The 25917-nt window shown below is 58.0% G+C and overlaps 2 protein-coding genes across 2 annotated transcripts in view; both read left to right on the top strand.

The window, feature by feature from the left end:
* The window catches only part of MED25 (mediator complex subunit 25), a 13219-nt gene extending 1307 nt beyond the window's left edge, over positions 1 to 11912 (top strand). The window contains exons 3-18 of the mRNA XM_039878713.1: positions 3554 to 3713; positions 4635 to 4733; positions 5058 to 5178; positions 5392 to 5554; positions 5689 to 5819; positions 6125 to 6212; positions 6299 to 6492; positions 6889 to 7014; positions 7428 to 7513; positions 7592 to 7649; positions 7786 to 7893; positions 9966 to 10154; positions 10484 to 10555; positions 10679 to 10897; positions 11167 to 11347; positions 11780 to 11912. Of these exons, the coding sequence (XP_039734647.1) occupies positions 3554 to 3713; positions 4635 to 4733; positions 5058 to 5178; positions 5392 to 5554; positions 5689 to 5819; positions 6125 to 6212; positions 6299 to 6492; positions 6889 to 7014; positions 7428 to 7513; positions 7592 to 7649; positions 7786 to 7893; positions 9966 to 10154; positions 10484 to 10555; positions 10679 to 10897; positions 11167 to 11347; positions 11780 to 11877 (2093 nt within the window). The 3' untranslated portion in view covers positions 11878 to 11912. The remainder of the gene's footprint in view (positions 1 to 3553; positions 3714 to 4634; positions 4734 to 5057; positions 5179 to 5391; positions 5555 to 5688; positions 5820 to 6124; positions 6213 to 6298; positions 6493 to 6888; positions 7015 to 7427; positions 7514 to 7591; positions 7650 to 7785; positions 7894 to 9965; positions 10155 to 10483; positions 10556 to 10678; positions 10898 to 11166; positions 11348 to 11779) is intronic.
* A 13482-nt stretch (positions 11913 to 25394) lies between these two features.
* PTOV1 (PTOV1 extended AT-hook containing adaptor protein) overlaps positions 25395 to 25917 on the top strand; it is an 8821-nt gene continuing 8298 nt past the window's right edge. Inside the window, exon 1 of the mRNA XM_039878614.1 lies at positions 25395 to 25694. Coding sequence (XP_039734548.1) covers positions 25524 to 25694 — 171 coding nt within the window. The 5' untranslated portion in view covers positions 25395 to 25523. The remainder of the gene's footprint in view (positions 25695 to 25917) is intronic.

Raw genomic sequence — 25917 nt, 5'->3', positions numbered from 1 at the left:
ATATTTTCAACTTACGATGCGGTTCGTTTGGACGTACGTTGAGGAGCGTCTGTATCTGCATCAATTATTTACTACAATCCGCTGTTGCATAAGAGATTGCCCAAAAGCTTAGTGGCTTAGTACTACAAACGTGCGTTATCTCACGCAGTTGGTGTAAGCAGGGAATTCGGGAGTGGCTTAGCAGGATGGTCCCGGCTCAGGTCACTCATAAGGTTGCAGTCACGATGAGCCAGGGATGCAGTGCTCCCCGGGTTCGATTGCGTCTTCGGAGGATCCGTTTCCAAGGGGTTCACCCTATGGCTATTAGTTAGCCACAAGGGCTCTCCATGGGGCTGCTCGAATGTCCTTCTAACATGGCAGCTGGCGTTCCTCAACTGAGCGGTCAGCCAAAAGCGAAGAGGAAGCCCCGGGCTTTTTATGATCGGGTCTTGAAAGCCACACACCATCGCTTCTGCCACTTCTGTGTGGTGCACGAGTCAGTCGTGTTCAGTGTTTGAGGGAGCGTGAATGCTACGGGTGTGAGTAGCAGGCGGTGGGGACTGCTGGGCTCCTGGCTGCCCTGACTCCGTGGGGACCCTTTGGGGATTAAATGAGCCGATGATTGAGAACAGAGCCTGGCGTGTATTAAGTGCTACCCGAGTGTTTGCCGGTATCTCACGTCTCAGTTTTTTGGTTTGCAAATGGATGACATGGTCCGTGTCTCGGGACTTTGGGGGGATCGCAGGGGCTCGTCTTCATCCTGTGTCTAGCTCAGGGCCTGCTCTGTGGTCAGCGCCCTCTCGTGGCTGCTGTCCTCTTTGTACGTTCAGATGCTCGTCGGGTGCCTGCTTTGGTCCAGGCTGCGTGCTGGACTGGCCGCTGACAGTCTGGTGGAGAGTCGACCCTGACCTTCCCCTCGTCATCAGACTAAGCGGTCAGGGCGGAGCGGGGTTTCTGAACCTCTGCACGGTTGGCACAGGTGATTCTTTGTTGCGGGCACTGCTTATGTGTTGTTCAGTACCATCCCTGACCTCCACCCACCAGATGCCAGCCACTTCAGGAAGTTGTGACAAATAAAAATATCACCAGATGTTGTCAGATGTCCCTGGGGGGCAAAATCCACCCCAGCTGAGAACCTCCGGGACAGAGCGCTGAGTAAGACGTGAATAACGTTAAGGGGACATAACCACTGGATAAGACTTGAGCAACCTTAAGGGGGACATAACCATTGAGTAAAGATTGAATAACGTTAATGGGGGGCTCCTTGAGGGGGGTCTGCCTGCGCACAAATCTGATGTCCCTCAGTTTCTACACCCAGCACCAGGCCTGGCACAAAGGAGGCTGAAGGAAGGCTTTGTCGAACAAGTGAGTGATGAACGAATGCTCAGAATGCACTTTATGCTCTGTCCTCCACGGTAAACTCCTATATAAGCTTCAAGACCCCACTCAAATGTCCCTTCCTGGATTCTGGCGAGCAGCCAGTTGCTCCCTCTGCCCCCGTCACTCCCAGGTGTTCCCCTGACACAGCCCCTCGCCTTTGGACTCTGAATGTCCTGGATCCTGGGTGTTTGCTTTCAGCTGGGGCCTGGCACCCAAGAGGCCTCAGGAGACCTTGGCTGAGTAAATGATTGAGGGAAAGCTCTGGAAAAGATAATCACCAAGAAACCAGACCTCCTGACGGGTGTTTAAGTGTCAGGAAAAGCAGTTAGGCCCCCTTATTGAAAATCTTCAAGGGCACTAGGAAGCTTCTGGATACCTTCATGACATGTCCACCCTCCGCATTAGAAATGCTGTGTGTGCTGCACGCGCTGTAGCGCCCTCCGTCGGCTGGGAGACATTTGAAGCCATTATTTTACATTCACGGTCACAGTTGTGTTTATCAAGTCCTTTGTAACCATCCAAATTCAGTTTCTGTGACGTTCCAGGCAGGTCACAAAGAGAGTCCACGAGTTTTGTTCACACTTGGAGAAATCTTATTTTCTCCAGGAAAGGCTGGAAAATTAAGGAACAAAGCATCCAGTGTGATTTTCGAAATGGTCTTACTTTGAGAAGATTCATTTCTGATGTTACACTTACTTTCTTAACAGAAAAGGCAGATTCCCCACACACGCAGCTAGTGACTCACGTCAGAAAGAATAAGGTAGAAGGACAAGGAATTCCTCGTGGCGTTGCAACAGCCCGGACGTTTGTGGAGCAAACTGTCCTCGGCACTGAGGAGTCAGGACACCAGACGAGCTGGTGTTGGGCTGCGGTGACAGGCGGGGACCCAGCACACGGGCACCCTCAGCCTGGCTGGCTGCCGTTCACATTCATTCATTTGGCCAGTACTTCTGGGGCCTCCAGAGACCTACAGCCTGTGACAGTGGGTGACAGAGACTGCAGGGTGTGACAGCAGGGAGGCCACAGGGGCGTGGGGACGAGGAAGCTGTAGGGTCAGCGCCAAGCACACTTGCCGTTTGCTTTCATTCTACTTGGTGGCATCATGTGGTTTATGTGGAACTCTGGCGTGTCGTAAACTTTATGATATTTCGAACATTTTGCACTTGGCCACGTTTTTTTCTTTCTGCTTCTCATTCTTAGGATTTTCTTATTTCTCTGAATAGTTGTTACGTGTCTTTCCGAGCTGGTGGCAGACGGCTCACGCTCAGGGTCCAGTGCAGAAAAGCCAGCTTCAGGGTCTCAGAGCGGTCGTGGATCAGTTTACCTCGGCTCCCCTCCTTAACTAAGGGGAATCCGGGTAACGAGCGGTCATTTCGAAGTGAACAACTCAGTGGCGTTGGGGACACTCACAGTGTCGCGCGGCCACCACCCCGGTCCCCCAGCCACGCGCCTTGGGCCCCGGTCTCAGAAGGGCTGTGACAGCAGTGGCTGATTCCTTCCAGTGCAGGAAGCTGTCATTTGGGTGGACGCAGGGTGGGCTCATTCACCAGAGCCGGCCACACTCTGCGCCATTAAAACTGCTGTGTAAAGCAGGTCTCAGCAGTGACGCAGAGCAGGGCTGGCCGTGGAGTGCGGAGGGGCGGTGGCGGGCCAGGCACTCCGGGCCCGGGGGGACACGTGGTCACGGAGCTCGCAGGCACGTTGGAGCAGGGGCGGCAGCCCGCGACCCGGAAGCACTCGCCGAGCCCTTGGCCGTGACTCTGCCGGGCCGCTGCTGCGTGCACTTGTCCAGCGGGTGCTTAGAGGCCTAGACACGGCTCAGACCCATCGGTCTCCCTCCCCGAGGCCTGCGCCAGCTCTGGGGAGGCGAGGTGGGCTGGACGGGAAGCTTGACAGTTACGGTATCGGGTGACATGTGATATTATCGGGGTGGGCTATCCAGAGCAGGATGGCGCTGGTCTGGGCACTAGGAGAGAGAAGCGGGTCTCTGCCTTTGGTCGTGGGGCGGACAGCAGAGCCCTGGACGTGTGGCAGGTCACAGAGACCAGGGACGTGTGAGAGATTCTGGAGGACTTGCACCAGACACGGATGGAGCAGGAAGGTGGGCTTGGACCCCAGACGTCGGCTGGGGGCTGAGCTTTGTTCTGGCCTCGATGGATGTGGTTGGATTTGTTGATCCCACACCGTTTCCCAGGGTCTCCGTTGTGCCAGGCTGGAGGGGGTGAGGCCAGCAGTGACAGAGGACTTGAACCCTGGCTCTGCCTTGTGGGAGCGACGGCCACAGACATGGACAAAGATGGACAAGGGCCCTCAAAGCAGGGCCCAGTCTGCACAGATGTCCCCAGTGGCAAAGAGTCAGCCTCGCGACCGCATGAATCACGGTGGCAATAGCTGCGCTGTAGCCGAGGCTCTCCATGAGCCACGCGGGGACGGGCCCTGGTGACCTGTCGACAGGCCAGGTGGAGGAAGCCAAGTCTGTGTGTCAGTTTCCTGGGGCTGCCGCAGCGAAGGAGTAAACCCCGGGTGGGCCAGGACGGCGGGAACGCGTGTCATAGGGGAGGCTCCAGGGGTCCGAGGTCAGGCGTGGACCCCGCGGGGCAGGATCCTTTCCCGCCGCCTCCAGCTTCTGGTCAGCGCTGCGCTGACCACGTGGCGTTCTGCCCGCCTCCCACATCGTCTGAGCGTGTCCGTCCCTGTCCCAGCCCCTCCTTTATCAGGACCCGGGTCATATGGGACCAGGGCCCGCCCTAGTGACCTCAGCGTAGCCTGAGCGCCTCTGAGGGCTGTTTCCAAATATGCTTGCATCTGAGGTGCTGGAGGTCAGGCCCTCTCTGGGGACGTGATTCGGCCCATAAGGCTGGGAGGAGAGGAGGGCCCTGTACCGGGCTGGGACGGTGAGGCCACACCCGGCTTTCAAGGTAGAGAGATGGCCACAGAAGGGCGGCGCACGGGCGTCGGGACACGGCACGGGGCGCCAGGCCCCTTCCCTCTTCATTCTCTGACGGGGCCTCTTACCCGAGGAACTTCTTGCAGATGAGAGATGTCCCCTGTCCTTGTTCTCTGGGCCTGGCACTGTGCCAGCACTGGGGATAGAGCAGGGACCTTGACAATGTCCCCATTGTCCCACAAGGCTCGCAATGCAGGGCAGGGTAGGCGATGCCACGGGTGCAGGCTCTTCAGGTATGGTCTAGGGGCCGGGAGGTGGCACCCTGGGGCTGCGGGCCCCTCGAGGTGGGAGGTGCTGCCCTTCGTGCTGACAGCCTGGCCTCCTGCAGGTTCATGGGCGGGGGCGGCGAGAGCTGCAGCCTCATCGCAGAAGGCCTCAGCACGGCCCTACAGCTGTTCGACGACTTCAAGAAGATGCGAGAGCAGATGTGAGTGCCCCGGCTCGTACGTGTGTCCGTGTCGCCTGTTGGGAGACACCCCCCCTCCCCCCGCCTCACACTGGGGAGTTGGGGCTGGGAGTTCAGAGGCATCCCCTGGCTGGCGCCCAGTCTAGGTGTCCTCATCGGGAAGGGAGGGGGATCTTCCTCCTGCCTGCGGGGACACAGCGAGGCTCGGTGTCCCCAGCGGTAAACGGGCTGTTTCTCCTCATGCCCGTGGGGTGGAGTGCCCGCACCTCCGCTGGCACCGGGCCTGAGTCCCTTTGTGGGACCTCGGTTGCCTCCTGTTCCACGTCCCTTCCTTGTCCCGGGCAGTGGCCAGACACACCGCGTCTGCCTCCTCATCTGTAACTCGCCCCCGTACCTGCTGCCTGCTGTCGAGAGCACCACGTACTCCGGGTGCACGACGGAGAGCCTCGTGCAGAAGATCGGGGAGGTGAGGGCTCCGGGTCCGAGGGAGGACTCCGGGGTCACGGGAGGGTCGCAGACTCGGGGGCCAGCTGGGAGAACTGCAGCCCAGAATCCCTTGGGGCAGCTAACACAGGCCACACAGCCCCCTGTCCCAGAACCCAATGTGAGCGTGCTTAGGGCCCACGCGGCAGGCGGGGTGGCCCCGTGGCCCTGTCCTGACTGCGCCTCTCTCCCGCAGCGAGGGATCCACTTCTCCATCGTGTCTCCCCGGAAGCTGCCTGCCCTGCGGCTTCTGTTCGAGAAGGCAGCTCCCCCTGCCATGCTGGAGCCACTGCAGCCGCCAACAGACGTGAGCCAGGACCCACGGCACATGGTGCTGGTGCGGGGGCTGGTGCTGCCAGGTGAGGCCCGGGCACCGGGGCAGGCGGGGGCCCCTGCCAGTGGGCCCCCTCTAAATCGGATTTCCTTCCTCTCTCGCACGCTGTCTCACGGGAACCCCGTCTCACGGGCTCGGCTGTCCATCCTCGGCTCGCAGTCGGGGGCGGCTCGGCCTCAGGCCCCCTCCAGCCAAAGCAGTCTGTTCCCCTGCCTCCAGCTCCACCCTCTGGCGCCACGCTCTCGGCGGCCCCCCAGCAGCCTCTGCCGCCCGTCCCCCAGCAGTACCAGGTATGGACGTCGCCGGGAAGGGAACGTGCTTCTGGGTCTTGTGGGAGCCCTGGCCCCTTGGGACAGCCCTAGCTGGATGTTGGGGCTTGTAGGGGATGAGAGTTTCTTTCGGGATGTGAGGGGTGGGAGCCGGGACATCACCTCCCTGTGGGGTGATGGCAGTCAGGAGCCCCTGTGATCCTGGAGTCTTGTGGAGTTGTGGGGGGTGTGGCCCCATGTGCCTTGTGGAGTTGTGGGGGGGGTGGCCCCATGGGACACCAGGACTAGGGGCACAGCCCTCACCAGCCCCTCTCCTCTCTCCCAAGGTTCCCGGGAACCTGAGTGCAGCTCAGGTGGCCGCCCAGAACGCAGTGGAGGCCGCCAAGAACCAGAAGGCCGGGCTGGGCCCGCGCTGTGAGTCCCCTGGCCAGGCCGGGGTGGGCGGGGCCGGCCAGGCCCTCTGTGCGCCCGCCCACCTCTTGCCTTGGTCTCTCCCACAGTCTCGCCCATCAACCCTCTCCAGCAAGCAGCTCCAGGAGTGGGTCCCCCCTTCAGCCAGGCCCAGGCCCCTCCGCTGCCCCAGGGGCCCCCTGGCGCCCCCAAGCCATCCTCCGCTTCCCAGTCCAGCCTGGTCTCCACGGTGGCCCCTGGCCAAGGCCTGGCCCCCAGCGCGCAGCCTGGGGCTCCATCTATGGTGGGTGCCCGCCCGCTCCTGCCCAGTGCTTCCCTAGGCCGACACCCCGCAGAGCGCGAGCAGCTCGCCTGCTTGCGGGGGGGGGGCCCAGCGTGTGGGGCTCGCACCGCAGGCAGCGCTGGGGCTGCCGGGCCTGGGGTGCAGTCGTGGGACTGGTTCCTGGTGGGCGGAGATTTCCAAGGAGTCCACAGGCTTCTGGTCGCCTAGGTGTCACGGGACAGAGTCCTGGAACCCTCCAGGGCCGGCATGTACGTCCTGGGGGTGGCCGAGTGGGACTCTGGGCACAGGGTGCAGAGGAAGAGACCTTGGTTCCGTTCTGGGGGCCTGCCTCTTCTCAGGACAGCCCCTCCCAGGAGGTGGTCTGATACCCCTCGTCCTGTTTCCTCCCTCTGGCAGGGCGGCTCGGTGGCCCCGGGCGGGGTGAGCGGGCCCACCGCCCAGCTGGGCCCCTCGTCCCTTGGAGGGCAGCAGTCAGTCTCCAATAAACTCCTGGCCTGGAGCGGGGTCCTTGAGTGGCAGGAGGTGAGCCAGCTCGCCTGTTGGGCGGGCGGGGTGCAGGCTGGGGCGGGGCCCCTGTGGGGTCACGGGACTTGTGGTTCTGAGGCTAGACCCGAGGGAGCGCAGAACTTGTCATGTTCCAGGTGGAGAATCGAGAGGAGTCTCAGGGTCAGGGTCCAAACGGGTGCCCCAGGGAGTGTGGCGTCCAGGGGTCAGGGCTGTGGGGTTTGGGGCAAGACGGGGAGCCCCAGCATTTGCGGAATTTGAAGGCTGGAGGATTGGGGGGTTGACAGGCTAGAGAAGAGGCCGAGGGCTGGGACTGAAACGGGGAAAGGCCCTAAGCTTCGGGGCTCCCGGGGTAGAGCGAGAGTGGTCAGGGGGCGCGGACTGAGGCTCAGGGCCCTTGGCGCTGTGACACACCCTCCTTTCCCCCTCAGAAGCCCAAACCCGCCTCCGTAGACGCCAACACCAAGCTGACACGGTCGCTGCCTTGCCAGGTCTACGTGAACCATGGCGAGAACCTGTAGGTGCCTGTCGCGGGGCGGGCCGGGCCGGGCCGGGGTCGGCGTCCCCCTGACACCTCTCTCGTCTTCGTCCCCAGGAAGACAGAGCAGTGGCCTCAGAAGCTGATCATGCAGCTCATCCCGCAGCAGCTGCTGGTGAGTGGGAGGCGGGGGGACCCCAGCCCTGCCCGTCGCCGTCCCCTTTCTCCTCATCCCTTCCCGGCCCCCTTCACCTCTGACCTCCCTCCTCGCCTCCCCGCTCAAAGCGCTGGCCGGCCGCTGTCTCCCGCAGACCACGCTGGGCCCTTTGTTCCGGAACTCCAGGATGGTCCAGTTCCACTTCACCAACAAGGACCTGGAGTCGCTGAAAGGCCTTTACCGCATCATGGGCAACGGCTTCGTGAGTCCCGGGCGGGCGGCCCCAGGTGGGGTCCACAGCGGGCGGGCGTCGCGGTGGGCGTCATGGGTGCGGCGGCTCCAGGGCCGTGGCTCATTTTGTGACTCTGGCGTGCACCAGGTGGACGTCTGTTTTAGGTTGAGCCGTGACGGGACGTGACAGGAGCAGGTGGGAAGAAGGTGGTGGCCCTGACAGAGGTTTCCTGGGGCTGAGGACGATTGGTTTTCTCACAGTCCTGTGAACTGGGAGTCTGAAATCGGGCCATCAGCAGGCCGCAGCCACCCAGGGCTCCGGGGGGGCCCGTCATGGCCTCTAGCAGCTGGGAGCCCAGGCCGCAGAGCTCCCACCTCTGCCGCTGTCTGCACGTGGCCACCCTGCGTCCGCGTCTGGCACTGTCCTCTGTGTGTGTCTTGGTGTTTTTATAAGGACACCAGCGTTTGGGTGAGGAGTGACTTTGGTGACCTCATCTTAACCTATTGTACCTGCAAAGGCCTTATTTCCGAATGAGGTGACATTGACGATGCGGAGACGGGGGGTCGGAACTTCAGAGTGTCTTTTTGGAGGACTTGATTCACCTCCTCCCACGGAGGGAGGGCCTCTCTAAATAGGAGCAGATCGGGTCGCTTTTCCCGGAGAAGGGACTTCCGGTGTCTCCCCTCAGGGCAGCTCTCCGAAGGCTGTCCTGACAGGATGCTCCGGCCGCCAGCAGGGTTTAGAACAGACCGTTGGGTGCGTGGGGTCTGACACAGTTTAGTATCTCATGGTTCTGCGGCTCAGCGGGGCTCAGCTAGCCTGGCTTGGGGACTTCCGTGGCATTGACGTCAGGTGGCAGCCAAGACTGGTCGCCGGAAAGCCCGAAGGGGCTGGAGAGTCAAGATTGACTTCCACGCTGCAGGCTGCCGGCGGGGGACCCATGGGGCCGGGCCCTTAGAGCTCCTACACCCGGCCTCCGCGTGTGGCCCTGGTGTCCTCAGCACGGCAGCTGGGCTTCGAGGGGATGTCCCCAGAGCAAGCGCCGTACGAGCAGGCGTTTGTTCCTGACACGTGACAGCACATCCAGAGGTGGGCGGCTCTTGGGACTAGCACTGTAGCCCTGTGGCGACAGGGCCAAAATCTCGGTTCTCTGAGCTTCTCCCTCATGGGCACAAGAGGGCTCTTAAAGCACGAGGAATCTCGTATGACTGGATGCAGAAAGCAAGGAGGAGGCGTGGCATCAGCTACGCAGTGCCCTCTCTGCAGGAGAAGAGATGCTTTCCCACACCCCCAAGCAGGCTTCTGCATGTCCTGGGCCAGGTCCGGGCCAGCGGGGTCTGGACGTGTTGCTGCCCCAGATGGAACCGGGGTCCTGTCCACGGAAGGAGGGCAGATGGGTAGGGACGGGCAGCTAGCGGTCTGTCTCAGATGGGAAACCGAGTCTCAGAGAAGTGAACTCACTTGGTCACGGTCTCAGAGGTGGGACCTCAGCCTCGTCAGCCCCTCCTCCCTTGGGAGCCCGGTTCCCAGCGCCTGTGTGTCGTGGCCTCACTCGCGTTTCCTGGCGTCCACGGGCAGGGCGCCTGGTGTGTGTGCACGATTCCCGCAGTCAGCAGCCTGTGGCATTGGCGCTGCTTGCTACTTGTGGTTCTCACGGTTGGCAACTGAGGCCGACGGGGTGAGGCTACCGTAAGAGTCTCTGGGGTCCCCCAAGTCAGTCACGGTATCTGCCACTACCATTGACCGTGGGCTTCTGGCGCCAGCTCTGTGTCAAAGCCCCTCCCTTTCAGCAGTGACCCCTCCCAGAGGCCCTTAGGAGGGCAGCCCGACAAATGGGGACAGAAGGTCAAGGTTGGAGGGCCGGGATCCAGCCCCACGTCTGGGGCGCTTCCTCTCCGCTCTCCCGAAGTCGGGAAGAACCCCAGCCTTGCCCTGTCCTTTTGGGCACCCGGTCCCTTCTTGAGCCCCTCAGTCCCCGGCGTCCTCAGCCTTTCGCAGCAAAAGCCTCGCCACCCCTTGCCTGTGGGGCTTCTAGAACCTCCCGGAACCGGGAAGGCGGGACACCTTCTCCAGGCGGTGACCGCTTCTGCTGCCCCCCACAGGCGGGCTGCGTGCACTTCCCGCACACGGCGCCCTGCGAGGTGCGCGTGCTCATGCTGCTGTACTCGTCCAAGAAGAAGATCTTCATGGGCCTCATCCCCTATGACCAGAGCGGCTTCGTCAACGGCATCCGGCAGGTCATCACCAACCACAAGCAGGTCCAGCAGCAGAAGCTGGAGCAGCAGCGAGGGGTGAGTGACCCAGGGCCTCCTGGCAGCTGCCGTTGCCTGCCTGGGCCCCAGAGCCACGGCCCGTCCTCCAGGGACCCTCCCGGGCCGCCAGGGCCAGCTCAGTCCCACCCCCACGTTTCCTCGCGACCGCTCTCCTGGTTCAGGGTCCTCGTCGAGTCTCTGAGACACGGCCCCCTCTTGGGGACCTGGGAATGTAAGGTTTACTTCCTAGGTCCCCTCCCCCAAAAGAAACGTTCCCAGGTCCTTAGGGCCCTCCTTCTAGGCTCGGTCCCCCCCAGCACGGGGACGCTCCACCCGGTCACTGACCTCCGCCCTCTCTCCCCACACAGATGGGGGCCCAGCAGGCGCCCCCTGGGCTGGGCCCCATTCTGGAGGACCAGGCAAGGCCCTCGCAGAATCTGGTGAGGACAGGGTCAGCGGGGTCAGGGCCAGGGCGGGGGAGGCCCCGAGGCCACTGCAGTTGTGACCCGCCGTGGAGCGGAGGGGTGCGGGGCCCGTCTCTCACCCGCGTCTCCCCCCACCAGCTCCAGCTCCGCCCACCACAGCCCCAGCCCCAGGGCGCCGTGGGGGCCTCTACAGCGGCGGGGCAGCCCCAGCCCCAGGGGGCTGCTCAGGCCCCCCCGGGCGCCCCCCAAGGCCCTCCTGGAGCAGCACCCGGCCCGCCCCCTCCTGGACCCATCCTCCGACCCCAGAACCCGGGGGCCAACCCTCAGCTGCGGAGCCTCCTGCTCAACCCGCCGCCGGTGAGGTTCGGGTTGGCGCTGGGGCGCAGGTCCCGGGCCCTGACCGCCTAGTCTTTGCGATTTGGGGGAGGGGTTGGGTTGGTCAGGGGTGCGAGGAGAGCCCTGCTCAGTGCTCCCCGACCCGGCACCTGCTAAGGTTTCTTTGAAGAAAGACCCTCCCCACCCCCCAGACACCGCTGGATGACACGGTCCGAGCGGCTTCTGTGCCAAGGGCTGCGTGCAGGTTCTCCCCCGTGGGGGCTTCTCAGCAGCTTCCTCTGTCCCCCCAGCCCCAGGCTGGGGTCCCCCCTCCACAGGCTCCCCTCCACCACCTCCAGCCACCAGGGGCCCCCCCAATGCTGCCCCCGCCTCACCAGGGCCTGGGGCAGCCCCAGCTGGGCCCCCCGCTCTTGCATCCGCCGCCCACCCAGTCCTGGTCCGCGCAGCTTCCCCCGAGGGCTCCGCTGCCAGGTAAGGAGGTCGGGGGGCCGGCGTCTGGGCTGAACGTCCCGCAGCCCCTGGGCTGGTGCCCCAAGACCCAGGGCTCCTGGAAGTGGAGTCCTGGGGTTCAGGGAGAGCGAGTTGGGTCCTTTCACGGTTTCTGTGGGGCTCTGAGGGCTAGGGTGCGAGAGTTCTCCCCTAACCGCCTGCTGTGTGTTTTGGGGTTGTTGGGAAATGCAGTCTCAGGTCCAGAGAGGTATTGTGGGGGACGGGTTTTCAGAGGCTTCTGGGAAACAGCGCACGCACGTCCTCATGGGGCCGGAAAGCGCCTCTGACGGGGACCCCCAGGGCTTCGTAGACACAGCGCCCTAGTCTCCTGGAGGAGAAGGGAGGAAGCAGCCCAGGGCCCCTCAGGGCCCCAGGGACTACTGGGAGATGCAGCCCTCCCCCACTGCCCCCCAGGTCAGATGCTGCTGAGCGGGGCTCCCCGGGGCGCGGTCCCCCAGCCGGGCCTGCCGCCCAGCGTCATGGAGGACGACATTCTCATGGACCTCATCTGAACCCCCAGCACCCAATAAAGTTCCTTTCAACACGCGCCCCGGCTCCCGTCACTGATGTCCCCCAAGACTGGGCAGGAGGAGACTGGGGGAGACTTCTCTGTCCTTGTCGCTTCAGCAGCCGCCAGAGGCCCCCTGGCTGGTAACGCCAGGACCTCGGCAGCGAGTCAGACAGCCGGGTCCAGCCTGGATCGGGCCTCATCCCCTACGGGATGAGGCAGGCAGGGCTCACGGGACCGCGTGCTCTCACGGAGGCAGAGTGGGTACCGAGGGGGCCAGGAAGAGAGGCCTCTGAGCCAGCCGGGCTCAGCAGTCTTTGCAGGAGGCGGTGAGGCCAGGAAGGGAGGGGGCGGGGGGCCATCAGGTGTGGAGGGAGCAGAAGCGGATGCCCGGAGGCAGGAGGGAGCCTGGGATGGGTGTGGACACTAGCGGGTCAGTGCTTCGGCGTGAAACACGAGACGGTAGAACCCACAGAGGGTAACGGCATGCAAAGGGCTCAAGCCGAGTTCAAGGGATTTGGTCCTAGAGGGCTAAAACCTAGGGAGACCTAAACAGAAGCGGGTGTAGCCCCGAGCAAAGCGGGAAGGCAGGGAGGAGGCCAGACGAAGGTCCTGGGGAGAAGAGAGGCCAGGGTCGGGGGCAGGCAGGGTGGGGCTGGGGACTCGGGTGCCATGTGAAGGAGGCTGGAGGTGGGGGGTGGGGTTTGAGGTTGGCTCCTGGGACCTGGATGGGTGCTGGTGGATAGTGGGGCCTCCCTGAGTTTGGGAACCGGGAGAAGGAGCCAGTGGTGAATGCTAATGGTCCAAGGCACGTCTGAGTGACAGCTGTCATGTCGGGAGCCCAGAACGTGTCCTTAGGAGACGTGCGGGCTTGGTGGGTGAAGCCACAGAGCGGGCGGGGTCACCTGTGGGAAGGAGGCGGGCCCAGGTCCCAGTCAGAGACCTGCCTTCCGGGGCTTGGGGCAGGTGGTCCGCGGGCTGTCCCCAAGATGGAACACCTGGCAGGACATGGGTGCGGGGCGTGGTGAGGCCAGGGGCGTGAGGGATGTCCTTGGCAACGTCCTGGGGCAGCTGGACACAGACACAGGTACGAGGTGCGTGGTGGTCTCCTTGGAGGCAGGATTGTCTGTTGCCAGACTCTAGACCAGATGAGTTTTGTTTGGCCTTCCCTGTGTCAGTATATGTCTTTTTTTTCTAATGAGTTAGTTGTAAAAATCGGGATCATTCTGTCTCATGCGCATGCACACACACACACACACACACACAATCTGCAGTCTTGGCTTCTCTTGACAAGTCATAAGATCTGGCACCCCCAGCCCCCCTTCAGCCCGGCAGCCGCGGGCGGGAGCCGCCCCTTTAAGTGGGGCGTGTGCTCTCTGGTTCGCCACAGTCGCCACCACTCCCTCTTGCTCCCCCACCTCGGTCACCAGGCTCGCCCTGCGGTTGTCCTCGTGGTCGCGTGCAAAGGGAGTGAAATCTTTCTTGTACCCATGTCTCTATCAAAAGTGGCACAACCAAAGAGAGAACGAGAGGGCCCCGTGTTTCGAAAAAAATGGGAGCGAGACTATTTCTTTGTGGAAGTGAAGAGCATGCCTACGTGTTTAATATGCAAAAAAATCATGTCTGTGTTGAAAGAATACAACTTGAAACGTCACTACAAGTCAAAGCACAGTCAGAGCTTTGACCAGTACACAGAGGAGACGCGCGACGCGATACTCAGCGAACTGAAGAAGAGCCTCAAATGTCAGTAGGGTCCGCCCTGGGGAGCGAGCGGCGGAGGTGGCGTGGCTGCCACACACAGTTCTAGGATAATGTGAAAGTTACCCGGGCATTCAGACCTCCTGCAGACGGCGAGTTTACAGACGAGCAGAGCCATTAAGTCTAACGGGCGTTTCTCTGCATTGCACGGCGTGCGGATGAGAAATCAGATTGACAAGTCCGGTTGCTTGAAAGAGTCATCAGTCGTGGCCTTTCCTATCCCTGCGCGTGGACCGCTACCACCCCGTTAGCTTTATTTATTTGTGAAGTTGAGAGTTTTGATTGACGTGACCGAAGAAGTCTGTGACATGGAGCCAAGGCAGGCCCAACACTGGGAAATGACTTATTTTTGGTGTGTGTGTTGACAAAAAAAAAAAAAGATTTCCTGTAGACTGGTCAGAATTCCTGAGCACAGCTACAGACAGTCGCAGTGTAATGATCTGTGTCACAGGGAACCGTGTCAGGACACCGCGGTCCACGGTGGCAACGTTTGGCAAGGACGCAGAAGTCGGGTCACTGTGTCAGCCACCTGGAATCGGATTGCAGTAAGAAGGTGAATGGGACACAGCGTGGCCGCCCTCGACACGTTTCTGTACTTTCTCCACGGGCAGGTCGATGATGAACTTGACCCAGGGTATATCGCGGAAGCTCTGTGACCCGGTCGTCACACGGCACTGTGGAAGAAATCAGAACTGCAGAAACCAATCTAGTTCATTTCGGATGCGGCAGAGGCCACGCCTTGGTTCCCCTGAGAAGGTGGGTCAAAGACTTTGGGTCAAGGTTACGACCCTTCTGAACACTCATTTTTCCACAAGGACATTCACAAACAGCCACTTGAATGTACAAGGTATCTGTCCAGTCCTGGCAAAGACAGGGAAGCCGTCGGCAAGGCATAGCTGCCTCCTCCTGCCACGGTGGTTCCAGAAACGAGAGACGGGGGCCCAGCGGTATTGACCCAGCTCACGGGGTCGAAGACCAGATTCCCCCAAAGGCCCTGCGTGTCCATACTTCACGGAAGTGACCTGACGCCATCCGTTCGCCTTCGCTGGCTGGCAGACTGCGAGCCGTGGTCATTGGCCTGCAGTGCAATAGGGTGCCGGCTCCCGGTGCACCTGCTGGGAGGTCTGAGCCCCACGACACTCAGCAGGCGTCCGAGTCTCCGAGCACGAGGTACCCACGCTGGCGAACAGCGATTTTCTGTTACGAAACAGGCACCATTCCCAGGACTCGAGGTTGAGTTCTCAAGTGCCCACCCCGCTGCGCCAGCCCAGGCCAGGTGCTGACGGCTTGGTCGACGTCAGCCTCGCCGCTTCAAGTCCAAGGAGCAAAAGAATTACGAAAGAGAAAATTAAATTTTAAAATTAAATCTTTCTATTTTTCAATTTGTATTTTTTCAACTTTGAATTTGAAAAATGAACTCCAGTATCAGACGTGTTTGTATTCTGTTCCATGCATTCACCATAGTTCAGTAAAGATGCGATTTGATTATATCTCTGGCCGTCGACTTTCCTTATACCTGGCTCGTTCACTCATTTATGTGGCCCGCCTGGCTCTTGTAGGCATTTGAGTTTCTGATCCCTGCCCCGGGACTGCCGAATGGAGTCTGGGGGAGGGAGGGAGGCTGAGGACTTTGAACGAGCTCCTTGGGTGATTCCGACACACGAAAGTTGGAGCAGGACGCACGGGTGGCAGCCGACGAAGGGGAGGCGGGCGAGGTGTCCCAGGCAGCGTGTGTAGCAGAGGCTTCTGGAAACTCAGATGGCTCCAGGGACCAGGCAGGTGATGGAAATGTGTGAAGCGGACGGGTGTAAGACGGTAGGGAATGATGGGGACTGTGGCGAACTTGGAGAGTGCTTGCCCCGCCTAACGGCATTCAAATCAAAGACAAAAAACACGGTGAGGACCAAACAAAATCCGCTGGCCGGTCTGAGAGGCCGCCAGGCCGCCATTTTGCGACCTCTGGAAGAAGGAGAAGACGTGAGGACAAGGACAGCCCCGAGAGAGACCCACGAGTGAGGGTTGGGCAAGAGGACCAGGCACGTGTGTTCTGGAAGCTGAGTGTTTTTGAGGAGAGAGCGATCGACTGCCCCAAGCCACTGAACGGGGCAGAAGACACATGCCGAGCGGCTGGCCGTGGTGGCCGTGGCCCTGGCAGGGAGACGTGGGTTTGGGTCCGGGACAGACGGGTCCAAAGAAAATGTTTCCGGCCGCTGGTTTGGCCGTCCCCAGCCAGCGAGGCCCTCGACCTTAGCACTCACTTAGGCGAAGCGGAGGGACGGATGTGATGTTCACAGGTGAGGCAGAGGAAAGCCCAGGGTTCTTGGGATCCCCCAAGAGCGAGGAAAGATCTAGACACGCAGAAGCCACCTGCGCGCTTCCCGGCCCAGGGCGGGGCGGGGGGCATGGGCGTTTGGCGAGCGCCTTGAACCAGTGGCCCCAGCGGAGGAAACTCATTGCGAAGCTCTCTGAGCGCCAGGCGCTGTTAAAGCTGCTTAAGTGTAGAAGAAACGGGGACAGGCCCTAGAGCAGCGGGGTTTAAATTCCAGCTCCGGCACTGACTAGCCGGGTGGCTTTGGGCAGATCCCTGTGCCTCTCTGAGCCTCAGTTTCCCCGTATATCAGGTAGTGACTTCACAGGCTCGAGCCGCCGGCAAGGTCAGCACAGCCCACACTCTTAGACAGCACGTGTGCTGGGCACAGCGGCCGAGATGCCTGCCGGCTTGTCAAAATCTCCACGTGCACGGAGCTGGAACTGGGCGGGTGAGGGTCGCAGACGTTTCTTTCTTCCTGCCTGCTGGGCTTTCGGACCATGCGCCCCGAGTGGGCAGCGAGCCCGAGGAATCACAGAGAGGTCTCCCCAAGGAGCAGGCCTGGCAGAAGCAGCAGAACATACACGGAAAAAGAAATTCAGGCAAAAATGCTGAAACACCCACCCATTAACAGTTGCAAACCTGCCCTCCTGCCTTCTGCCTCTGTAACCCATTTCCCGATGCCCTGAGAATCCTCGCACATTACGGTCCTAACCTCACCGCCCCCCCCAAATCTGCCGCGAGATACCTTGCTTTCAGCATTATTTTTGCATCGCTCTAGTACATCAATAGTCTGGGGGAAAATGACAGCTTTCTGTTGAAAGCATTCTGTCTTCAGTAGTCTGCTGAAAATGCCAAGTCCTAGAAAACACGGCATTCCTGCGCGTGATGACGAATGCTGGCAGCGGGCTGTATTCTTTTGTTCTAAATGGGAAGAGGGATAAAGAAAAATGAGAAAAAAGATACTTCCTAAAAATGGCATATTTGTCTCAAGGTCCACAAAACTCTAATATTGTTTTTCCCACCATCTTGGTTTTTTCCCAAAAATTCAAAGTGTATTGAGTTACACACATGGTTACAGTTTCATAAAGATGGAAAAGCATTCAAGTGTGTAGAATAAAAAGTGAAGGACCCTTTCAGCCCTCACCCTCCCCTCTCCCCCCAGACACACACGCCCTTGACATCATCCAGATGATCCGTCTGGTGGTGGTGGGATTTGCATGCATGTGCTTGTAGACACATTTACAGTTTCTTAAATGATTTACGAAAGCGGGGTCATTTTTCTCTATGTTCTTTGTCTTGCTTTTTTTCACACTTCAGTAATGGCCTTCCGTCCACATCATTCGTTATGTGTGGCTCTATGTCCTGTTTTTAAACACCAGTAAATGGACACGTTCCGGTCCTGCCATCCATCCCGTCTGCATGAGCTGTCTGTCGAAATGTGTGAAAACTCCATTACCCGGGGCTAGAAAACAGCAAGCGTTTATTGTCTCACGCTGCTCTGGGTCCGGAAGCCAGAGGCACAGTTCCTCTGGGCGCCTCTGGCTCAAGGTCTCTCTCAAGGTCGCAGTCAAGGGGGCGGGCCCACATCCCGAGCTCACGCGCCTGCTCATTGGCCAGATTCGCTTCCTCGCCGGTGATTGGACACGGAGCCTCAGAGCCTCCCTCGGTTTCTGGCCGCGCAGCCGCTTCATAGGGCAGCTCGCTTCTCTGTGAGAGAGGGCGCCCGAGACGGATGCAGCCTTGCTGTATGTAACGTAGTCTTGGAAGTCATGTGCCATCATGTACTCTGTTCATTACATGTCACTAGGTCCAGCCCACGCTGAAGCTGAGAGGCTTAAGACTAATACCAGGAGGTAGGGACCATGGGTCTATTTCAAGGCTACTGTGCAATTTTTCGCTATTATCAAAGGTGCTGTAGATCAGCATATATATACATTTTTTGGTGGTTCTCTAGTGCAAGAATTCCTGTACGATACATTCCTAGCAATAAGATTTCAAGATGGAGGAGTAAGCCAATTTTATTTTTATGTTTTGACTTTTTAAAAATTAAATTTATTTTTTTTGCATGTACGAAAACTTCATATGGTTCACACTTTAAGAGGTTCCAAAAATCTACCCACACGTGCGTGGTCTCTCGCGGCTCCCTCTGGAGATGTTACCAATTTCTTACGTGTTTCTTCAGATAGATGTGCAAGCAGGTAAAAGCAAATAGCGAAGTACGTTCGTTGTGTTGCTCTTCGGTTTAGTGGTGGCCTACTTTATTTTTTTAGAAAGTTTTATTGAGGTAGCAATTGGTATACAAAAAACTATACATATTTAACGCATACAATTTGATGAGTTCGGACATAGACATACACCTATGAAAGCATCACTGTAGTCAAGGTAACGTGTCTATCCTGTGTTCCTTTGGTTTCTGTTTGCGTGTGTGTGTATGTGTAGAAGACAACACAATAGCTCCCCTCTTCAATTTGAGTGTGCAGTAGAGGATAGCTAACTCTAGGCACGGTGTCGTCCAGCAAATCTCTAGAACTTACTCAGCCTACTTTATTCTGTAGCTTACTCTTTTCATCCGACAGCATATCTTGCAAAAGGCCCTCTGTCCTTTTTCATGACTGCGTAGCATTCCCTTGTGTGAACGCTACCATTTTCTTAATTGCTCCCTTCCTGTTGGCCATGTACGATGTTCCGGATCTTTTGGGATGCTGAGATTTTAAACTGACATACCTGCCAAATTTCCCCTCCAGAAATCATCTGACATACCAACAACAGTTGTACCAACTCATTTCTCACCAGTTCACCAGAAGCATCAGAAGAGGCCGGGTGGGACACGGTCATCTGAACACACCTTACCTCTGACGGCAAGGACAAAGGGCCCTGGGCTTGCCGGAAGGAGGTAGGGGGGTTTTCGGCTTTTTTGGAACAGTTTACGCTGGAGGGCAGGTGGTGGCTGAGAGGCAGATGTGACAGGTACTGTGGTGAGAAGAATGGGAGGGTCCCAGCCTTGAAGTGACGGCCGCGGTGCGCCTTGGACAAGAGGCCTTCACGAGTAGGGGCCAAGGGCTTTTGCCGAGATCAGGAACCCGGTCTTGACACTGCCACGCTGGCATTTCCTCGGCCATGACCTCAGACGCCTGCTCCCTGCTCCTTGGTTTCTCTGCCTGTAGAGCAGGAATAATAAGATTGTCGATCTCATGGCCTGGTGTGAGGATTCAGTGAGTTCTTAGATTGCTTTTCCCAGAATGATTTTTTTTTTTTTGAATAAGTGACACGGGCCGGCACCAACTCTAACAGCCAGTCTGAGCCATTGTAATGTGTGTGGCTGAGGATAGCCAGGTTACGGTTAATGGGGGGCTTGAGTAGAGTGGACGTGGCCAAATCCGTCTCTAGAGGGAAGTCAAGGAGCTTCACAGAATGCCGGGGCACAGCAGCAGGGCCCGGCTGACGCTGGAGGCCTTAAACTTGCAGTTCGTGTGTTTGAAACATATCGACTGGATACCTGGTGGGGTTTGGGCAGTGGCAGTGGACGGATGGGTGTGGTTTCTGGACCCCACGGAGGAGGCGGCCAAACAGCTGGCCTCGCAGACAGCTCTCCCATCTGTGAGGCGAGGCTCTCCTGAGCAGGCCTTGAAGGGCTGGTTCATGCTTCATAACAGGACATGCTAAACTCTGCAGGTCACTTTTTGATAGGTATAACTAGTGAGAAGGGCACAGCAGATGGAAGGGACAATAGAGGCAAGGCCTGCAGGCTACAGACTGTGGGGCACATCATGGAGATGAGATTAGAGTGTCCTCTGTGGGTGCACGTGGGGGCCCATCAGACCGTATGACGTTAAATCCACGAATCTCAGTGATAGCACGGACTCACTGCCGTATTTCGAACTGTTCTTTCCTGAGGAATTAGTTTCAAAAATTACCAGCGAAACGGATGCCCAGCTGCCTCGTTGGCTTCAAAGCTGCCGGGTCCGAAAGGGTTTTTGTGAATCGATGGATGGAAAGCCACTGACGGCGATGAACTGAAAGTCTTTTTTGCACTGATGTTACCGCGAGATGTGCAGAACCCCGAACTGGAGATGTTTTGACCAACAAACAAGGCCTCTTTGGGATACACCGCATCTCAGGCAAATTACGACCAGTGAAGATTTTTACTTTCGCTTCGGCGCCTGCCTTTTGTCTTCCACATCCGCAGGTCAGTCAAAGGCCCAGATTTCATTGCAGAAGATCAAACCCGTGTTCGACTTTCTTGTAAATAAGTTTTCGATTGTATTTACTCCAAACGGAAACACTGCGGTCGATGCATCACTGTCACCGTGCCAAAGAAGCAGTGTGTCCCCACGAGTCACGTGCAATTTGGTCTCGGGCTGCGTGTGCTTTGCGGAAGTCCATCCGGTCCCGTGGGGGATGCGCTCGTTCACACAGGACCCGTGGGACGTTAAAGGATTCCACTGACGCTCTGCAGTCATGACGCATTATTCTTACCTCGGTCGATGACCTTGGCCGAGGATATCATGTCCTCCTCAATAGCTCATATACATCTCCCATGCTTTTCAGAGAATCGCATCAAAACAGGACAGATGCCGTCGGGACGGCTTGTTTGAACAGAAAACAGACGCCAAATGCCCTGACAAAAAGGACCGCGAAGGGGACAACAGTAGCCAGATTCCGTGGTGAATTTTTGGCACTGAAACGGAGGGGCAAGAAGGAAGTGACCATGTGGTCAACGTTCCACAGCGATACTGTGATTCAAGTAGACAAAAGATACGGAAAGAAAACTGAGAATCATATGTCACTGTGGATCGTAACGAGAACAAGGGAGCAGTGGACTCGGCTGATCGGACGCTCACTTCTCATCCAACTGAGCACGAAACGCCCAAGATTGGGTGTAAGAAATTCGTTTGCCACCTTCTAAACATTCCCGTGCTGAACTCCTACGTCCTGGCCTGGAAGGACAACCCAGAGCACACGAGCAACCACGTGAACTTCGGCCCGACACTGATCGGAAGCCCTCTGGCAAAGCATCGCCAGCTGCTCTGATGATGTCACACCTCTTCGCCTGCCTGGAAGACGTTTCCCCAAGAGCACGCCACCGCCACCGACAGACATCAGGGGAACGGACTCCACCCGGTCGCTGCGAGTTTGCTGCTCGCACAAAGACAAGGGTGGCAAGAAAATCTTGTTGCAGGAGGCGACACCTGACGGAGGAAACTGGACACTCGGACGACTTTGTTAGAGGAAGGAGAATTTATTGGCTGGCGGAGCGCGTGGGGTTTACAACACCAAGCACGAGCACCCTTTGGTTAGATTTCTTACAGCTTATATACCTCTGCAGTGTCCAAGCAAGGGGCATGTGACTCCTTTGTCTGAGGTTTTACGTGCACCTTGTGACTCAGGATGGGAGGGGGAGCTTCGGGTGGGGGGCTGGAACGGGGGAGGAATTTCCAGACCACTGGTCTTATAGGTCGTTTGTCTTGCAACCTTGTCGTTATCGGCACTATTATAGGATTCTCGAACAGAGACATGGGACGTTGAGGCTGTAAGTAGGAAGCAACGCTTATTAATGCCAGCACCTGCTTAGCGGATTCCTAGCCAAAGGCTGAGCCCCGATTGTAACATGACAAGCAGTTTTACGCAGTCTTGTTATTCCTACACAGATAAGGAAGGACATTCGTTGGTTGGCAATCCGCGAATCAACAGATGTGAGCTGGCGAGTCCTTGAGGTGGGGGAGGGCAGTCAGGAATGGACCTTAATCAGCTGAGGCAGTCATTTCTGCGGGTCCTTTACATTTTTTAGATACCTCCTCTCTTCTCTTAATCTGGAGAGAAACGTGTTTTTGTGCTTCAGCCTCAAAGAGGGTGTTGATGGAAAAGTAAATGAACGCTGGCAGTGAGCTGCACCTTTTTTCCCTACACGAGAAATGGGTTAAGTAAACTCGATCCAAGTGGTAGTTGACTGGGTAAACAAAAGCTGGCTAAAAGGGATCATTTGAGATCATACCAGGATAGGCTGGGTTACGTTGCAGTAACAACTCTCAAGTTGCAGTGGCTGGAAATAACGGAGGTGGATTTTCTCACTCGTGCCCATGTGGAGGGTCCCCTGAAGCCCAGGCCGAGAGCTCAGACAGCGCCAGCAGCGTGGGAACAGCTTAGAGCGCTCTGGTATCACGTGAGTAATCAAACATTCCAGATGGAATTCACACATGTCACTTTTGCTCAGATCTCATTGGCCAGAATTAATCACATGACTCCACTTGGCCATAATGGGGTCAGGAAGTGGAATCCTTATCATTGCTGGGCGGGTGGGGAGTTAGAAATATATAGCGAATAGTGTCAGTGACCATCTAAACACTTCTAAAGTTTTATTTTGACTAAAAGAATTTAAACAGACACCCATCTCTCTAGCTAGGACCAAGGTTTTTTCTTCAAGTGTTTATTACTCAGTTATCATACAGCATACTCTTGTATAAACTGTACCCACGAACAACAGCGAATCATGTATCATTTCCAGTGACTTGAGACCCTAAAGACAGGAAGCAAACGAAGACCGAGTCTTCTCAGGTTTTTATGAGCTTTTCCATTCAATCATTTACAGTCGTTTCGCTTGCACCTAACTTGGTGGGATTTTTTTTTTAAGCAGCTGCCTTTATTCTTTCCAAGGCAGGCGGCTTGGTTTGCATATAAACAATTCTCTTGCATTAATATTTCATTGGTTTGGTAGGATTAAGTCATTGATTTAGGGACAAGTGACATAAACAGGTTTGGTAACGGACAGCCACTTCTCAGGAAGTATGCAGCCTACCACGTGGGAGCAGAATTGCTTAGTCACAATAGCCAGATAGCTTGGGCAGCAGGTTTTACAGATGGAATGGACAGTGTCTTTCAGATTGGCACACTGGGCAGGCGAGATGGTTTCAGAGAGCTGGACTGCAGTGTTCCTAATAGAATTTCAGCCGACATTGTCATCTCACGCTCTGACATGTTTACATTTTGCGCATGCTGGAGCATATCCTGGCACACCTTTCTCTGTGCTTTTACAGTCCTGGGAATTCATACCCATGCATGTGTCCTGGTGGGATCTGAATGATGGGAAGGCATCAACCAAAAAGGAGAGCATGAAAGGTGATGGGTCTGGAGACGGAAGCAGGGGCCTCTTGGTACAGAGCCTTAGAGGCTGTGGTGAGGAGTTTGTATTTAATTCTGAGGGCATCGGGAAGCCATTGGAGTGTTTAGCAGAATGAGAGACAAGGTGACAAGAGTTAGGAGACTGTCATCCAGACAAGAGACCTTGATGGCTTGGACCAAGGAGAATGGTTAAGAAGTGACCGTTTAAGATTAAGGCTTCTGTCTCTGTGGTTCTTTCTCCTTCCTGCTGACATGGGCGATTGTGAGGGTTCTGGAGGTACCTGTTGACACCTGACTTGCTGTCCGGGTTTGGAGAGCACTGACTCCCACTTGGCCACAGTCTAGGTCAGATCTGGGGCTCAGGGTCAGCCCTGGGAAGTCCTGGCGCAGGCAGCTTAGTGGGTGGGGCAAGCAAGGATGGGAAGTGTGACCTGGGACAGGGCTTCTCACATTTCACTGGTCACTCCTCTGTCTCATTTGCCAGTGGCCCCTCAAGGCCCTGACCTCTAAAGGGATGGAGTATTCCAGTCTCTCTCTGCACACGTGCTCTTTGTGATCTCGTTCATTCTTGATTCAAACACTGCGGACTCCTTACGTTTTATCTCCAGACTCCTCTATCTACATCGCTTAGTCGGCATCTCAAACCTAACGCATCACAAACAGAAGTAGGCGTTTCTGCCCCCTGCGTCCCCAACCTGCCCCTTCTATAGCCAGCTCCCTTTCACTAAAGGGCACCTCTGTACAGGCAAAAACCTTGGAACCCCTCAGCCCTCTTTCTCTCACTCTCTGCACAAGTCCTTTGGGCTCCAGCTTGAAAATAAATTGTGAAAATGGCCACCTCCACTGCGGGCATCCTGCCTGTGATCCATCCCTTTGTGCCTCTCGCCTGGCTTATCGCCCCAGCCTGGCTCTGCCCTCCAGCTTCCTTCAGCTCTACCGTGTAATTTTCAACGCAGCAGAGAGAGGGGGCCTTTAAAAAGGTTTTAAGTGCCCGCTTTGGCAGCACGTGTACTAAAAATCATTTAAAATACTTCCAAAGTTATTTTTCAATAGGCGACACTTACCTATGTGATAAGAATTCCAAATAGTCTGAAACAGTACACCGAGTCCCCTTTCCCCCGCCCCCGGGCGTGTTGCACGCCCCTCCCCACACTGCCTTCTCTTCTCAGATGTGCTGTGGACCCCAGCTTCTTCCAGATTTGCATACGCTGGTGTATGACTCTATGCATTCTACGAATGATTTGTTTTAGAATGTAAATGAGACTATGTCACTCCCTTGCCCCAAACCTTTTGTGGCTCCCCAGCAACATGGGACTGAAATCCAAATTCCATCCCGGGGCGGCAGGCACTGGCTTGTGGCATCGGCTTGTGGCACCTGCTTGTGGCACCTGGCCCCTTCCCACTAACACTCTGCTCCAGCCTCCCTTGTTCTCACACTCTCAGGATTTGTGTCCTTATCGCTCCTTCATCTTAGCACCCTTTTCCAGCTTATGTAGAATTGCGGGCGGCTCAAAGGTCACTTCCCCTCCCCCACTCCCCCCGCATTTGTTCTAGTTAACACATCACAGACCGCGAGGACGTGTTCTCTCCCGTGCACCAGGGGCGGTGACGGACCTGGCCCGTTTTGGTCCTCAGAGTGTATTCATTGCCCAGCATGGGACTGGAAATGGCACTAAAAATAATGATTCGAAAAAAAAAAGCAAACATTTAAGTCGTCACTGTGCCAAGTACTGATCCTTCGTAAACAATTTAGGGGTTGCTATTATCCACGTTCACGAAACGGAGATTGAAAAAAGAAATCTTACACAGCTACTAGAATTTAATACTAGAGCGAATGAGGGAATCAATGAATAGCCCCGAGGAGGCGGGGCGGGGCGGAGCCTGGGGCGGGGAGGGGGCGGGGCCGGCGGGCACGCAGCTGGGACTCACGGCGTCTCCTGGGGCCGCTGGGAGTTGTGGTCCCCTGCGCACCCAGCCACGTCACGGCCTCAAACCCGAAGTCCTCCCCTTTGGCATGGTACGACCCGCATCTCCAAACCGCTAGGCGGCGCCCCTCGCCCCCCAGGCCCTTTATTCCTTCACCCCCCCACCACCCCCCGTTTCCTGAGGGCTCAGATTCCGCGGGCCCCGCGGGTCCGACAGGGGCGCACGGAGCCGTTCACGCAACACCCCCTCCGCCCTTTGGTATGGCTCCGGCCACGCCCTCCGAGGACTCCCGCGTGTCCTCCAATCGCCGCGCTCCGCGCCCAGCGCCGCGCCCCCGACTTGGTACGGCCCGGCCACGCCCCCCGCGGCCGCGCTCGGGACGCACCGCCCCCCCGGCCGCGCAGTGGTTCGGCCGCGGCGACCCCTCTCGGCGGCTTGTGCCCCGCGCTTGGTACAGCCCGGGCCGTCTCCCACGAAGCCTCGCGCCCGCGCCCCTCAGTCGGCGGAGCCCGCAGCCCCCCGCTCGGCCCGCGCCCGCCATGGTCCGTCCGCGCCGCGCCCCGCACCGCTCCGGCGCCGGGGGCCCCCTCGGGGGTCGCGGCCGCCCCCCGCGGCCCCTCACGGTGCGCGCCGTCCGCTCGCGCTCCTGGCCGGCCAGCCCGCGGGGCCCGCAGCCGCCGCGGATCCGAGCCCGCTCAGCCCCTCCCATGGTGAGCCCCCCGCCCTCCTTCCAGAGCCTTCCACGGCCCCGCCCCCGGGCCCGCGTCTTTGTCCGCGGCCCCCTCCTCTCTGGGATCGCGTGGGGAGCCCCGAAGGGTGGTCCCGCCTGGGGCCGGGTTCCCCCGTGGAACCCCCCGGTGGTACGTGCCGGGCTGTCCCCTTTGTTACGCTTTCGGGCCCGGGTGGCGGGGGTGGGGTCCGCGGGGGGGAGGG

Source organism: Pteropus medius, unplaced genomic scaffold (assembly GCF_902729225.1).
Source record: "Pteropus medius unplaced genomic scaffold, Ma_sr-lr_union100, whole genome shotgun sequence".
Lineage (NCBI taxonomy): Eukaryota > Metazoa > Chordata > Mammalia > Chiroptera > Pteropodidae > Pteropus > Pteropus medius.
The sequence above is the reverse complement of the archived record's forward strand: the minus strand, read 5'-3'. Positions and strand labels throughout refer to the sequence as shown.